Source organism: Cariama cristata, unplaced genomic scaffold (genome assembly GCF_000690535.1).
Source record: "Cariama cristata isolate BGI_N322 unplaced genomic scaffold, ASM69053v1 scaffold12893, whole genome shotgun sequence".
Lineage (NCBI taxonomy): Eukaryota > Metazoa > Chordata > Aves > Cariamiformes > Cariamidae > Cariama > Cariama cristata.
Window position 1 is genome coordinate 3,133 of NW_009610188.1, and position 16,610 is coordinate 19,742.

The window sequence follows — 16,610 nt, forward strand, 5'->3', positions numbered from 1 at the left end:
GAAAGAAGACTAGGAAGACTGAACTTTTTCCTGTCCCACTTAGAGACCTGGCATATGCCAGTCACCCAGGCTTTCAGCTAGTTTTGGTGACGATAGCTCTACTTCTTTCAGATAGGTACACCATTTTAAACAATCTGAGAATATGGACCCCAGTTTGCTTAGTCTTGTATTGGCAGTCAGGGAGGGGCAAGAGGATCAGAGGAACATCTCTCAGGTTTTTGTCTTGGCTCCTTTCTCCTCAGCCCCTGCAGCAGCTAAGCAGTCTCTCTCCCCAAGACTCTCACTAACCACAGAGTATCCAAAAGAGTTCTTTACACAGATATCTGCGTCTGAGCAAGGCAGGCTCTTTTCACAATCAGTGAGGAAAAAATACACATTTTTGAGAAGAGTTCACCTGGCATATTTTAGATGTCTGCTTTCAGGGGAGACAAATTACACACCAGAAGTTGCTCCTCTGCACCGTGGACCATGAAGGTGCAACACTTCTGATGGCTACATTTGATCAGATGCATCCAGACAAGTTCCTAGATTCATCCCACCTGACTTCAGGTATTAACTGAAGTATCTAAACCAAGGAAGTAGCCTTCCTAAGTCTCCAAAAGAGAAAAGCACCTCCAAGGAACAGATCTTTGCTGAACTGAGCTCCTCTCTGGATGTACTTCCTTTCTTTCTCCAATAGCTACAGGAAGCATGTAGAGTGATTACAAAGCTAATTTAGGAACCTTCTGAAAGTACATGCAATTAATTCAAATCTAAGTGATTCACTCTAAGCCCTATATGAAGTTAAACTATGGTTTCCCCAGCCACCAGCTTCACCAAAGATGTGCATGTCTGCAGTGCTCAAAGGTTTTACCATGATGCAAACACATTAAAACCTGCAAGATTACAACACAGCAATAGGCCACACTTACAATTCCTTTGCAGGAATCCCACTCTAGCTTAAAAGTAAAAGCTGCATCCCTCATATGCTAATAAGATGTCAAACATCAAGATCTAACCAGAGCTGTTTTACAAAGTAGAGCTCACCTGCGTGTCACATAAAGGAAGGCACACTGCTGCTACCAGCAGGAACAGCACACTGTGGAGAAGAGAAAAACAACCGAACAAGACAAAAAACTCATAACCTGGATTTGTACTCTCAGTAAAGTATAGGCAATTCCACTCAATTTTACACTGACATTTCATTTGCTTAATTTTTATTCTATGTTTTAAAAGTAATTTCTGCCACCAAAATTAAGTTTTACATCATGCACTCTTTGTAACTTATACACAGCAAAGTTGTATGAGAAGCGAAGCAGCACAAAACATCTCAGCAGTGATGAAAACAAGTTTTTTGGTAGGGAATATTATTCTTCACTTGCCATCTGGTTTCCCTAGGCTGCTTCAAAAAGCCGAAATCAACCAATTTCTGGCTGTGAACGGCTCCCAGAAAGTTCTTTCATTAAGGTGAATTGCCTATTACAACAGTTCCAGCAGGGGTGGCTCCATTAAAAGGTATGCTGTAACTCCAGAACACAGAGCAAAGTGGGACTGAGTGGTATTACGCTAGAAATGGCTTAAGGACAGTACAAGCCCTCCCCTAGTCCACCGAGTGGGACTAAATAAATTCTCAACCTGTGACTAACTTAGTATTTCTACAGGCTACACTGAATACACTGATGTGGAATTTCTGTGGACTGTCATTATTAATAATAACAAACTTTTGCTTTTGCAGCTTATTGCCCTGCTCTCTAGGGTCACAGGAAAAGATAGAATAACGATGATAAAAAACCTGGTATCCTTGACAATAATCCAGTGGTGAAAACAAGGCCACAGTAAGTCAGATAATGGAAACAACAAGGAGAAATTAGGAAGATGGTGCCTTTAAGTACATCAAATAATAACCCAACATTATCCACTCTAAGTACAGCTAAAAGATTACAGAATGTGGAAGACAGCAAATAAGCATTCTTCATGGGGATGGGGGAGTAGAATGAAACTTTTAATACATGACTGGCTGACTTCTCTTTGTCCCTTTCTATCTTCTTTTTGAAGCCTAAACAACTAGGGCCAACGAGGGTTGGTAGGTTGTATAGCTTAATATGAATGATTCCAGCAGAACCAAGTATCACTCGTCTTTTCTTTCTTTAGCTATTTTCTATCACATTAATTATCTTTCTCTTACTGTTTACGATTACCCACTGGAACTTCAAACCCAGTTTCCATGTCCTTTCCCAAAACATTCTTACAAGCACTGCTTTGTTATTCAGGAAGACTGGCCTTCTGGCTTTTTTTATTTTTATAAGGAGAAAAAAAATGCATCTATGTAAGCAATTGTTTTAAAAAAAATACATTTTAAAAATATTTAATTACTCCTATGTTGCAATTTAGGCTCACCGCCCACAGGAATGTGCCTTACATGCTTCATTGTTTTGGTTCGCCATTATCTGAAGCAAATACAGAAGCTGGAGCCAAAACAAGTCTGAATCTGAATCTGAGCAGTTATAAAAGCTTACCTACAGACTTTCAGATGAGATGTCTGCTGTAAAAAAGAAAGTATGATTAAAAAAATAAAATTTAAAAATAAAAATGGTGAAATAGTGCTTTCTCCTTCCAAAAACAGGAAAGTGAAGACCTTACTACACCAAACACATTAAAACTCCAGTGAGCAACATTCAACAGTCCATTACGTTTGAGCACTGCTCAGCAAATTTAATTTGTAAAAAAGAATCAGGATTACAGATTAGCCTACTTCAACTTTATTTATATTTTCATATTACTTACCAGCAGGTAAACCTAAAACCAGACATGAACTTTACACCTGGTCCTCAAACTTAATTTCAACTATACCAAAACTGTGTATTGTATGTACTCAATTACTGAGTATTCCTAATTAACTAGGTACTACCCCAGCCAAATCAGTCTTGGTCTAAACACACAAGAGTTTCCCATTCCTTTAGTCCAAAATGATTCCCCAGAAGCTTCCCAGCAAGATCTGTGTTTGCATTATCCTCGTCCACAGTGCTTTTGTTTTTAAAGAGAGGAGTCACAAGCATGTGAGCTAGAAGGAAAATATGAAACACTTTGACAGGGACACTAACCAGAGGACAATGCCACAGGGACATGCTGTGGTACACACTGCTACCTCCCTCAGGCATAACCTTAGTGACCTCTTCAGTTTGTTAGGAGTAGCAAACATGGGCCATTTATTTGTCTTCTATATACACAACAGACATAATGAATGGAAGATCCCTTCCACAGCAAGCCAGAGGCCACTGTAGAAATGACTTTGCAATGAATGATTTCCCAGTGTTACCTCACAAAGCAGCTCTCTGGTCAATTAGAAAAGCTTTTCGTAGCCTAAAAAGAAGGATTCCCGATGCAGTCCATGAGAAACAAACCCAACTCTTACTAAAGGGTGCTGGAATTATTCTCCTGACTTTAATAGGTCTTGGGAGAGATTCTCAAGCATTCAAAACAAATTCAAAAATGCACTGTTTTTCCCACATTTCACGTGGAGATGTGCCCTATCTGCAATTACACAATACACTAGATATATTATAGTGGTTAGATCTAAGGATCCAGTCCTCCTCCCTCTCAGTTCAAACAATGGGATTTTTACATGGGGCATGAGAGAAAGGGGATATTAATTTTCAAAAGGAAAAAACAAGCAGGATCAAGCCAGTCTTAAAAATGTAGATCAAACTGGTGATACATATTTGTAGTGTTTCATCAACTAAAGGAGAAAAGAAAACATCCATATAGGTACTTGTCAACAGCAAAGCTCTCTCTGGGTCTCATTAATTAATAGCTATCACAATGAGACTAGAAAAGCACATGGCACTAATGCACATATTAAAAGAAATTAAGTGTCTTGTCACAAGGTACACAGGAGGTACTTTGAATGTATCAATTAACAGATCAATTACCTCTTTCTGCACAAACTTCTGGAACCCGCAGGTTATAACTTCTGCTGCATTGTGCACGGTGAGGAACACTGGGATTGGCTGCCATTGGGAGAGAACAAAAATGCCCAAATCAACCCAGAACAGTCACACACGTAGGAAAGGGCATTCCTCTGAGGGACAGCTGTCCCATGGGTTTAAATCTGCATCTGTAAATGCAGACCCTGCTTGCTGCTTCTCCCACTTTTGAGTCCTCAGTCGGTTTGTTTGTACACAGTTACCTCAGTGAGATTTGCTCCAGGTTTCTGACTCTAGTTTTGCATCTCTGTTCAAATATCTGCAGCCTCCACAGTAAACATTTTTTACTAGTTTTCCCATCTCTGTACACTGGTACTAAGAATACAGCGTGACTCCTAGCAACAGAACTATAGGCAAGATGATTTTAGGTGATTGCTTGCAGTTACTGCTAGGAAGAGCTGCTCGAAATTAGGGTAGAAATGTTAATAGTTCATACACAAGTGATGTTGAAATTACACCCACTGAGGTACCTGGACACCATCCCAACATGAAATCATTAAGAAACAAACCCCACTGATAACAATAATGAATCAAACATGCATTGCCCCAGGCAAACCCAACCAGGATTAGTGGTTCATAATACTTCCTCCAAATCAGATCCATGGTCTCTCAGACAGTTGAAACAGAAGTAATTCTCTGCTCCAATTAAGATAATCTAAAGACTAAGGCAGTTTTAGGAAGCATTATTTCCCCACTTGTGCGCAGTTTTTAAATCAGATGAGTAGAGAATGAGTTAATTTCTCAATGATGTCCATGCCTTTTAAGTGTCAGATGATATAAGCAGCAAATACCTCTTAAATTCAACTTCGCATTCAGAAAACTGTGTTTTCTGGATTTTTCTTTTCTTTCCCATAAAGCCAGATAAGCATCACTAATTAAACATTTTAAGTCATAACGACAACTGGAATAGATCCATAAACACAACAGTTACACCAAGATAACTTTTAACACCTCTAAATTAACAAGGAATGAAAATCACACAAACACAACTGGTGTGAAGTTGTCAGCCCCAGCTTCATCAGTTCTGAAAACCAATTCTCAACCCTGTTGCTGGACAACTGAGAACATAAAACCAGAAGTATCTAACATAAGCATTCTGAGCCTGATACAATAACAGGAAATACAAGAAATAACCATACACAAGGAAACTTGACAGCAAAATTTACATTCTTCCTTTTGTGAAGCCAATTTGTTGGGTTTTTCTTTCCTCCTCCCTGCTTTTGGCTCTTCCAAATGTGTCTTGGAGCCAACAACAGCTCCAGTCTGCCTAGCCCAGTTAACCTTCTCCATATGTCTATTGCCTTTGATGTGAGTATTTCTTAAATTTGTGAGTGGGCTTAACGCTTACGAAAAGAAAGGTTTACTGGTTGGGCAGGCAGGGTGAATAGACTCTGTACAAACCTCCGCTCACAGCTCTGCATATTTTTGTTAATGCATCACAGTCCAGAGCTAAGCAGTCCTCCTCCAGTTCCAGCCCTGAACTCCTGGGCAGGGGAGACTGCCAGCACCTCTAGGAAGAGGCACAAACAGAGATTGTAGCCCTGGCAGCATACAGGAGTGTTTGAAAGTGGTTCTCCTTGGATTTGATCCAAAAAGTGCACATAATTTCTGCTTTAGGAACAAACCCACTTAATTCAAATATGCTGCTGAGGTGAGCCAATTCAGGTACAAGTTTGGGAGAGGCCATTTTCCTTCTCACTGTGTCATAAAATTGATGTACGCAAAGTTATTCTAAGTAAAGTTTCTATGCAGGACTGAATTTAGCCCCAGTACAAGGCATTCCATAACAACTATGGCCTAAGACTACTTGCCCTTTTGTCTTTCCTCCTAAAACGGCCACAGAATTAGGCCTCTAAATCCCCATTCATGTACAACAAAAAGCCATTCAGAAATGGGAGATGCTCCTTAAGCAAGGTTTGGGACACAAATCAAAACCATTCACAGTCCCTCTGCCACTCCAGTGCATCTCACTCCTGAACGACTGGAGCAGGGACAGGAGGGAAACAAGGTAACTTACAGGATGACTAGGAAGTAAGAAGAAATAGCAGAGAGGATGTGATTCATACCTCCTCCACCTCCCAGGTAAGCAGGCAGAAACCATGCTGCTGCCAAGGCTTTATTGTTGTTTCCAGGCAGGGCTCTCCTCGGGGATCTTTGCTCAGTTTACACCAGAGAAGCCCAATGGAACTTGCTTTGACAAGGAACCAAGAGGAAGCAAATGCAACCACCCTGAGACAGAGCTCATCTGGAGGCATGGGGCTTCTGAGCACATGCCTGTGCTTTCCCAAGGTCACGTGGGTCCGAGATGAAGCCCCCAACTTTGTTTGCGAGGACAGAGGCCTCCTGTCCTTTTCTGCCCTACCTCTCCACTGGGATGTTCAAGGGATCGCTACAAGCAGAATCTTGTCAAAAATTCCCTTTTGATCCTCCTTGGGGGAGGCAGGAGTGAGCTGGCAGGAGCAAGCTGGCTCTGGCGTTAGATTAAGATGCATTGATAGAATGCAGAAGGGAACTAGTGTAGAATCTGGCCATGCAGACTGCATAACAGCAGTAAAACATTGCTTTTTAAAAAAATTCCTGTCATCAATTTTTTTTTTAAGAAGACTATATCACTCTAAATAAAAAGCATTCAACTTTAATGAAAGCAGGTTTGATATCCTCTAAACATCTGGTAGGTTATTATAATTCAAATGGATCATAAAACTGATTAATCTAACCCTTCCCATAACCTCTTTCCAACTCTCAATTTATTTTTTTCAAATCCTGTAAAGCATCAAAAGCCTCTCACTGAAATGGTCTTCATCCTTTTCCTGGAAGGATTTCCCACAGATCCCACAGCCCCATTCCCCCTTTTGCAAAGTTATGGCTAGTAACTTCTTCAGCTTCTTCCCTGCTTGCACAACCCAGGCCACTGAGGATCTGTTCTGCAAAACACTGAGTACTCCGGAGAAATGCTGAGAGCTCTGGACTGTCACCGAGGTGCTTTTTGATGCTGCTCTACACTTGGTGGGATTGGATCGCTGCTGTAGCACCACTAATAGTGTATGTATTATTTAAACCCCTCCTCCCTTCTTTACCCCCAGCCCAGGAACAGCATTAAACACCTTGTATGAAAGGAATGTTCTTTGCTCATAAAGTAGAGGTAATAAAGAACTGACTTCTATTGTGCGTTTCTTACCAATCTAGACAGCGCCCTCGAGCCAGCATAAATAATGCCCACAAAAAGTACTGAAGCAGGAAGCCATGACAGGATTTCAGACCTGTGAAAACAATTAAAATCCCATTACTTCACCACATTCTGTTTACATACAGTCAGCAACAGTTGCTTGCAAGGAATATAATAATATGTATATATGTACATAAATTTCAAAGGCGTGCATATTAAATTCATTGTCTGATTAATCAGTATTCCTCCCATTTACTAAAGAAGTCTGACACAGAAATGAATCACTTAATCTAATGCCAGATAGGAACTATCTGCAGATACATTTTCTTTCTTTTACTCCTTCCCTGGCTCCTCTCCCTCCAAAATTGTTTCTTTCATAGTAATTACTCCTATTGCATTTAAGGAAGAGAAATTTCAACTAATTTCGTTGATATGCTGTAAAAGGAAGAAAAACTGACAAACGAAGACATAAAATGGCGCACTTGCAGAGACACCACACATTTTCACTATGTACAAATACACTTGCCCACCCACACATTCATTTCTCAGCCAGATTTACAAAGAGATTCTTCCTAAAGATCAGAGTGTCTCTGTGGGAGCCTCTCTCTTGAGATTTCCTAATGATACTCCTTTGACTAAGCCAAACTCCTAGAGGCAGTTTAACAACTAATGGAGGAATGAAGTCATCAGATTGATCCGATTTTTTTTTTAGCCATGGTTATTGCAGTAGGGTCAGGTTTCAGTTCTGAGAAGGGTCTTCAGAATTGCATTTTTCCTTTTTTGATCTTGGTACTCGAGGGGAAAAAGGGATCAGGTAGGTGGTAAATTTCAGAGAGAATAATGTAAGATTTTGAGCAAAGGAGTAGCAGTGATCTAAAAGCCTGATCCAAAGGCTTCCCAGGAGTGAAGACGTTGCTACCTCCATTCGCTCTTCCCAGGCTTTGAACTAAAGTCAAGAAAATGTTAGTGAATAATGCTGGTTCTGAAAACAAAACCAAACTGCTTGTAGTTCCTTAATTTGGATTACACTTCCAACTAGTATATAAGATTTAAAATGAAATTATAGGTACCACTACACTACCACACTTCATGGAACAGTAAGAAAAACAGACCACTAAACGATGAAATCAGAACAGTCTGAACAAAGATAAAACATGTCCAAAGATTCATGTAAACACAGACAAGGAAAAAAAAATCACATTTTCTCTTTTTTTGTGTATAATTCTCTAAGATACTCAACCAAAAACCCAGGGTCATGAAAATAGAGTAATCTTTAGATCCTTTCATTGGCATAAATATTTGCTCTGGTTTTTGGGGTGGTCACCATCATTTTTTATAAAAACACTGTTCCTTTTAAGGTTATTGACTTCAACTGGAATTTCACCAAGACCAGGATCTAAAACTGTCATATCTCATTACCAACGAGTTCACATCAGACACCAACAAAAATACCCCGCCCCATTGGAACTGCCACAGATGGAAGAAAGGGGAAGGGAAGAAAAGAAAGGAGGGCTGGGAAGATGAAAGGAACACACTATGAAAAATGAATTTTCATTTCGAACATACAAATACCACTCTTTCATGCTTCCCACCACCAAATTCTAGGAATCCCAAATATATCTTCATCTCCAATGCAATACTGTGAAGTGCAATGGAAAAGGACTTCAGATGCTTTTTCCATGATGTAAGGGTAGAATTTGATGCTGCCAAGTGTGAACTTCAGGACTGAAAAAGAATGCATGAATGTTTGATGTAACGTGTCAGCACCAACAATCTGTCTTGTATGTAAACCAATTAGTATCTTCTTACGTTGGCAACACAGTTATGTACATGCAAAACAGGAAAGCTCAGTGACACAAAAGAACTGATGAGTTTGTGGTTGTAGGGCTAGATGCAAAGCCCACTAAAGTCAATGGGTTGGTTCCCCTAAACCACATTTTGGAGCTTTGGTTTAAGCAAGGCTCTGAGCTGCTGCTTAGCTGTGGGGAAAATTCAGCAGTACAAGAAATGCCGACCAGAACACATAGGACTTATGAGCCTACAAGGGTTAGGCAGGAGCTGGGCAGCAGACTGCAGCGCTGGAAGCATTATGCAGATGCTACACATATTCCCCCGTGCTCCACAGGGCCCTCGTTTTGGATACAAGCTTTGTAGACAGTCACCATTCACCCGCTAGAAGCAACGATGATGGTGACAGAGTCCCTTACAGCTGGGAGTACTGGGGAGAAGCAAATGAAAAGCAGGATATCCACAAAACCTAAGAGAAATTACTCTAAGCAATATGTTTTTATTTGGTCTTTATTGTGAAGCTAGTGTACCGGACTTTAGACAAAGGGTGATGATCCCTATGTAATAAAATAATTCTGCTCAGACACTTTGGGATAACCTGAACTGGCTCAGAAAGCATATGAGATCAGTCCACTTGACAGAAATACTGAGACTTTGGGGAAATAAACAAATGGGTGGCAGTTTATCATTTGAAGCATGACAAGACTGGGGACTGGATATGGTATTCTTAAGTATCTTACACATACACAAAAAAAACCCAAATCAACAGATAGATTTAGAGACAAATATTCTGTAAGGAGGGGTGGAAATGTCCTTATCCCAGTGGCAGTACTGAGAAAAATCAGCTCTGAAGGGGGAAGGAGCTTGAGAGGAAGCAGTAGACAGAAGCTTCGAGACATTATGTTTGTTTGTTGGGGAGTTTTTTGTTTGGTTGAGTTTTGGCAGGGTTTTGTTTTGTTTTGTTTTTAAAACAGGAGATACATGCTACAAGTCCAGTTCAGCAAAGTATTAAAGCGTGTGCCTAATTCTTCTGAAGAAAGACAGGTTTAAACTCATGCTTAAGTAGTTGGCTGAATTATAGCCAAAACATGTCAATTAATTCTGGTCATTTCATTCAGCCTATTCTAGAACAGGCATTCTGTATTAGCTAAACTAACAAAGAGGTTTCTCAAGATGTATTTTGACCACTTTTCCTATGGTGTGGCTGACATCTAGTGGCCTGAAGTCAAAACACGAACTCATTTTTCATCAACATTTTTCTTAGATAAAAACATCCTCTTCAACAGCAGAAAATGGTTCTTGACCAGTATTTTCCCTAACGTCTTCCAAGTTTTGAAAAAATGAAAATATCTTTTCCAAGCTGGAAAAAAAGATTCAACTTCTTTAATTTCATGATTTAAAGCAAAAGTAATCATCTAGTGAGAAGTTGAACTAAAAAGAACATTACTGATGGCTGTATTCCTTTAGACTGTTCTGTGAAGACAAAATCTGCATGAACAATATACTTTTGATAACAATATATATACATCAGTAGCTGCCACTAAAGTAAGGTTTGGAGCTTAATCCTGCCTCTACCAATATCACTGACAGCTTTTACACCAATATCCTCATTTTATCTACACTGCAGATTGAAGACACGAAGATAAATTCTGTTTCCATTTACAGCTTTGCTTAAGTTTCCGTGGTGATGTAGTCACTTGCATGGACATGAAAACAGAACATAGCCTGGTTCTTCTGACATACATGCAGGATTTCATTCCAAATGAGGAGATTCAGTTTTCCAAGTCTACTGTTTGAATCCCAAACAGAAAATTCATCAGTTGTCACTCGCTAATAGAGAATCACTGAAAAAAGATACATTAGAAGGGAACTCTGGCAGTCATCTGGCAGCCCAATGGCAGTCCAATCCCTCGCAGCTTCAGAGTCAAGTCACATTACTCAGGTCATTGTCCAGTAAAGTTTTGAGTATCTCTAGAGATGGAGATTGAACAATTGCTGTGGGCATATATCTTCTAAATTATATTATCTTGCAAAATAAAAGCGATATGCCACATTCCATATCGCAGAATGGATCCACCTGAGCAGAGTATAGTATGCTGGACAACTCTTCTGAGTTGCCGTCACACTCAGTTCAAGCAGATGATCTTTGTCTACGAAGCACCTTTTAATTTGGAGTTTGATTATTATATCAATCCTGTACTGCAATGGCTGCTCTTGCTGTGCAGTTATAAATGCCAGAGTTAGGCAACAGTGAATGATTCCCATTTATAGGACACAGCTCTTCAAGAAAAAGGCAGATCACTTTTGCAGACTTCACTACACCAAGGTTTTGCGGAAGGGTGTGTCAATGCTCTTAATTAACTTTACCAAGGTTTCTCTTATAATACTATAAAATAATCCAAGGAAGAGATGTGGACAGACGGTTTGACAAGTCATCTGTACAGTTTTCCCTAATGGTTATGCTTTTTTGATTGTCTTACCAAGGTTAAACTGAATCCACTTTATATTAGTAATCAGTTGAAGTCTGTGTCATTGAACATTCATTGGACTAAACCAAAAGATCTCTCCTATGTCTGTGAAGCAGAACACGCACACACCCCCCAACTTATATTTAGCAAGTTAGTAACTTCTACAACCAACTTAACTACGTCATAAACCCAGCTACAGAAAATAAGTATTTGGCAGATACCGAAAACCCCACAGTACCTTGAACACAAGTTTATCTCCACCCAGCCCAGTTTCCAGGAGACATGAAGCAGAAGTCCACCAACTAATGTCTGCCACCTGAAATAGAAACAAAATAGCACGTCTGAATTGTTTGTTTAAACCATGTGGAACATGACCTTAGAATCCACAGAAATTCTCACACCACACTGATGACTCTAGTTACCTACTATTTCTCTAGGTTACCAGGGATGCCACTATTCCCCTTTGAATCTTTCATTTTTGTGGGCCTTCATTTCCTCCAAAGTTTCTAATACTCCAGTGCCTCCACCTCCCGTTTCAAACGTTTTGTAAATTACCATCTACCACAACTACCTTGGTCATGTTACTGAATCCCCATCGTATCATCTCTTCCCACAAAAGGTTTACAGTAATAACAGTGATGTTACAGCCATGATCTGAAGATGCAAGTGAGGCAGGTTTGTGACAAGAAAGGACTATCCTTTTATACATAAACTGTTATTGTTAGAACAAATAAACATGATTTCAGGATTCAAAGACTCGCTTCAGCTGAAGTAATAAGCCCCAAGGATGAAGTGTGTCGTCCTAGTAGTTTCAAACATTAGCTCTATGACTTCCCATGGTTATTCATGCTGGGCTTAGATTTCAAACTCCCTCAAACTCAGACTGCTTTTTATTCCCCCCCTACATCTTCTGTAGCAAGCACCAAGTGAAGTGTCATCAACAATAACATTACGCTGCATTAGCCTCTGATTCAGAGCCTCTAGAGAAAACATCTTTACAGACAGATAACCTTGCATATAAACCACAATACTGTGTTTTTCTCATTGAAAAGGTATGTAACAATTACATACATTCTGCATTGACTTATCTAATGACTTATCCTACCATAAAGGTCTTCCTTAGTCTACTATGGAAATAATACGTGATGCCTTAGAAATGCTTGCAGACAACTTAAAATGAGTAGTGATGCACATTGATTATTTTTTTTAAGCTTTAAAATAACATATTAGCTTCCTTATTCCTTAAACTAGTGGTTCTCAGAGAGGTGTTTCACGTTTCTTGGGTGAAAATCCTTGAACATCTAGCATAGTTCAGACAGAGGTACTGTATTACAGTGTTAAATCACATTTACATCTGTAATAGGTATAGAATGGTTCTATTTATTATTCCCACTCATTGCAATGCCTTTAAGCAATTACTTAAAATCTCTCTCACACATACACAAATAAACAAATATTCACTCTATACAGTATTACATACAGTTGGACAGTGTCAGAGAAGAGCGAGCTCATTGTCCACATGGGTATGATGACTATTCAATGCTACCATCACAGCTCACTTCACCTTTTTTAGATGAGGAGCATATAAGAGTTTAAAAGCCAGGTATCCCTGATGTTTGCTGCAGGCTTGACTGTGCTCTACTCCAAGCCAGTGATGAATTCCCATCAACTTTATTGTGAAGAATTTCCTCTTGTCTCAGGTTTTAAGGTCAGAAGTTGAAGTTAGTAACAGTTTCAGAGGCTCAGCACTATGCAATTAGATTATTTAGGGAACAAAAACAATAACAACGAACAATACCAGCATGAACTGAGAATAACATTCTTTTCCTCCTTTGCTCATCTGTCATAGCTCTAAATGAAAGAACATCTGAGCCACTTAATAATTTTAAAGGAAAGGTCACTTTTAAAAGCCAGAACTTACGGAAAAATATGAGGATGCTGAGATGCATTTCCAAATAACAGAAAAAGGAAATCACTGTGGTAACACAGATACCATAAGGTAGTTGCATGCCACTGAAATATGCTTTTTTACTGTTGACTTACCACACTTGTATTTTACATACATTGCTCAAAACCCTTTCCCCATACGATAAAAGCCTTGTCCAACAGACAGTCTCTGTGTGTATGCCAAAACTGAAGAAAGCATTTGTTGCATATTTAATAGAGCTAAGTACACTCAAGGACAATGGAGATTCCCAGGACAATTATTCCTACAGCTGATCATAGTCCTGGGGCTGCAAGTCAGGCAAAAATATAAGCCATGCTAAGCAGCAGTAAAGGAATTAAAGACATTCAGTGTCTGCAGATGTTACCATTATCTCAAAGGAGGAAATGGAGGAAGTCTTGACTCCAAAGAGGCCAGATTTTCACTAAACGTCTCACAAAATATTAAGAGCACTGATGGTATATATGGATACTTGACAAAACATTAGATTTCTCATTACAATCATTAAGATATGCTAGAGACCTGTGATGCAGAGTTATAACAAAGGCTAAGCATGAAAATAAGCAACATGGTATTTGTGTATGCCTAAAGATGGGTTTAAGGTTGGTTTTCATTAGCATAGTGAAAGTATACACCACAACTGCACACTATCCATGAGTGCCATTTCCAAAGACAGGCTGTACTATAATTGCCACTTTTCTATGCTGAAGCGTAAGACTTTCAGAAAAATGAGAAATGATGGAGTCTATATATCTTAATTACATCACTACCATGACATTCAAAAATTAAGCAAGACACATTCATTAATGCTTTACTGAGGCTTCATGAAGAATGTTCTCTAGACAGCCAAAAGCCAGTAATGACAAGAGGCACTAAAGCTAACTTCAGCATGGAAGAGCAAGACATTTACCGATTAAAGTAATTTTTCAGACAACTGTATTCTTAAAACAGTACTTACCCTTGAAAAAGGGTAGGGTAGGTAAATTTCAGGACAGACAGGACATACTGAAAAACAAATACCAAATTAATGGACATCAAACACCTACAGCTTATAACATTAGCAAACAACCACAAGAGCAACAAAACACAACAAGTTTCTACCAAAATAAAGACAAATAAAATGACAAAAAAAAAAATCTTAGTAATTTCTCTTCCCATGCCAGAACTGCTGGATGCTGCCCCAGTCACTGTGGAAGGCAGCAGACACTAAAATACATGAGGTATGGAGCAGACGCACTGACGGATGGAGAGAAGGCTCTTTCACTTTCTGAGCACACTCCATGCATTGCACTGAATGCGAAAAGGATTAATAGGAAAAAAAAAGATACAAGCACTTGTCAATTAAAATCTTATCATACCACAGTGGCAACCTTTGGCAGAATCAAGGCCAATAATCTTAACATAATTGTCTCCTGATGATTAATTCATCTTGCAGACTTAACATTCCGTTCATACACCATTTTGTGTAAAATATTAAGCAGCCCATAAAGCCCTTTAGAGATGTAATACACGGGGGGGAAAAGCAAAGCCTCTGCGTCATTGCTTTAGCATGCTTTGTCAGGCTCTGTGCGTATGAATGCTAGTGTCTTTTCCCACTATATATGTATATATGCAAATACACGGCATAAATACATACACCTTTTGATATGTATACCAGGATCTAACAACTTCCCGTAATGAAGTATGTAAATACTATTTCTGCAAAGGAGAAGAATGACTGAAGCTTCTGCAGAAGAAAGGACAGGTACGTGCCATTCCTTCCCAAAGCCAGCAGAAGCTGTCAGTGGCAAAAGGAGAAGTTGAAAACTTTTAACAGAGAGGAAGCTATGCTGAGCATTTTGCAAGGTCCAGTTTTTACGTTGGGGCAGGGCGGGGGGGCATTGCTAAGAAGCTGGCCTCAACATATAGAGACAAGGTATGCTGATTCACAACGGGTCATACTACACATACACTTGTCAGAACTGCCACATGGGTTTTAAATCAGGACGGTACACCTACACATGTCTGTACCCCCACTTGTGTTTACATACCACCTGCAACAACTGAAAGGTCTATATTCTGGTTATTTTTAACTTTATTATACTAAAACCTACATTCAGATTTGAAAAAGGAGGCCCTATGTCAAAGTCCTTCCAACCTCCTCTCAAGCATAGTTAAGCCAAGTACCTTTTGTGCTGCATGATGCAATCTGGCAGCTCTTCTAGCCCCTTTCTGTTTAACTAATCACTGCTCCTAGCAGTCTGTCAAATCAAGTGTACGGTCTCTCCCTACCAACTTTGCTTCACATCTGGACTTCAGTCTACTTCTGGGCATCCTTAATGGCAAGTGTACCTTGGAACAGAAACTAGCGGCTGATGCTGAGAAGAGATTTCATTTTCACCTCCAAAATGCTGCTTTTCTCTAAATCTCCCTCAGGAAATCCATACTCTGATTGCTTCAAAAACATCTTTTCTTTCAGAAATCTGCACTACAAACACAGACACAGTCTCTGATAAACAGAACAGCAAGGAGTGGTTACTTTATCTCCTCCTCCCAGACTGAAAAAAACTACTTCAAACAATGTTTAAACTATAGAATTTTATTCACAATGTGGCCATCTTCAGCCTATTTCTTCTGCTGAGACATCTCAGCAATACCAACAGGTAATTAAGCTGCACAGTGGGAAACAGACTTCCTGTCCTTAATTTGCAGGTTAATTAAACTGTCAAAAGGTCCATGTCAGTTAATATTCGTTTCACTACTGCTGTAACGCTTTGAATATTTCACATTTTTCCCCTGAATACTTGGTATGACTGTTCCAGTTAACAGATCTTTTGGGAACAACCGTGCATTCAGTGGCTGATAGATACCCAATACTGAAACACATTCAGTATCACCGATGCTTTCAAAGTAGCATAATTTCTGGCTCAATAACTAATATTTCATTTATTTGGATAATACGATGTCGCCCCTTTACTCTCCTAAATATGCCAGTATTGAAACGTTATGTGCCATGGAAAGGTAAAGATGTCACACACGGAGACAAACGAGGCCGGTAGAAGCCAGCTCTATTCTCAATTTCGAGTGCGCACCGGGATGGCCTTTGGGCTGAAATGCCAGGGTTTTGTGGTTTTTTTCTTCACTCGTGGGAGATTTTCCCCTCCGGGAGGGGCTGACCTGTCTCTCCCTGAGCAGGGCAAGGCATGCAGAGGGCACCGTCCCTCCTCCTCCTCCTCCTCACGGATCCCTGCTCTTATCTCGCCCCCTCAGGCGCAGCCCCCCCCGCATTTCCCGCCGCCTCG

The 16,610-nt window shown here is 39.8% G+C and overlaps 1 protein-coding gene across 1 annotated transcript in view; it reads right to left on the reverse strand.

Moving 5' to 3' along the window:
* TMEM241 (transmembrane protein 241) overlaps positions 1-14,334 on the reverse strand; it is a gene marked incomplete at both ends in the record, with an annotated part of 16,587 nt that extends 2,253 nt beyond the window's left edge. The window contains 6 exons of the mRNA XM_009697791.1: positions 1,027-1,078; positions 2,496-2,521; positions 3,909-3,986; positions 7,141-7,222; positions 11,623-11,700; positions 14,288-14,334. Coding sequence (XP_009696093.1) covers positions 1,027-1,078; positions 2,496-2,521; positions 3,909-3,986; positions 7,141-7,222; positions 11,623-11,700; positions 14,288-14,334 — 363 coding nt within the window. The remainder of the gene's footprint in view (positions 1-1,026; positions 1,079-2,495; positions 2,522-3,908; positions 3,987-7,140; positions 7,223-11,622; positions 11,701-14,287) is intronic.
* Between the last annotated feature and the right edge of the window lie 2,276 nt (positions 14,335-16,610).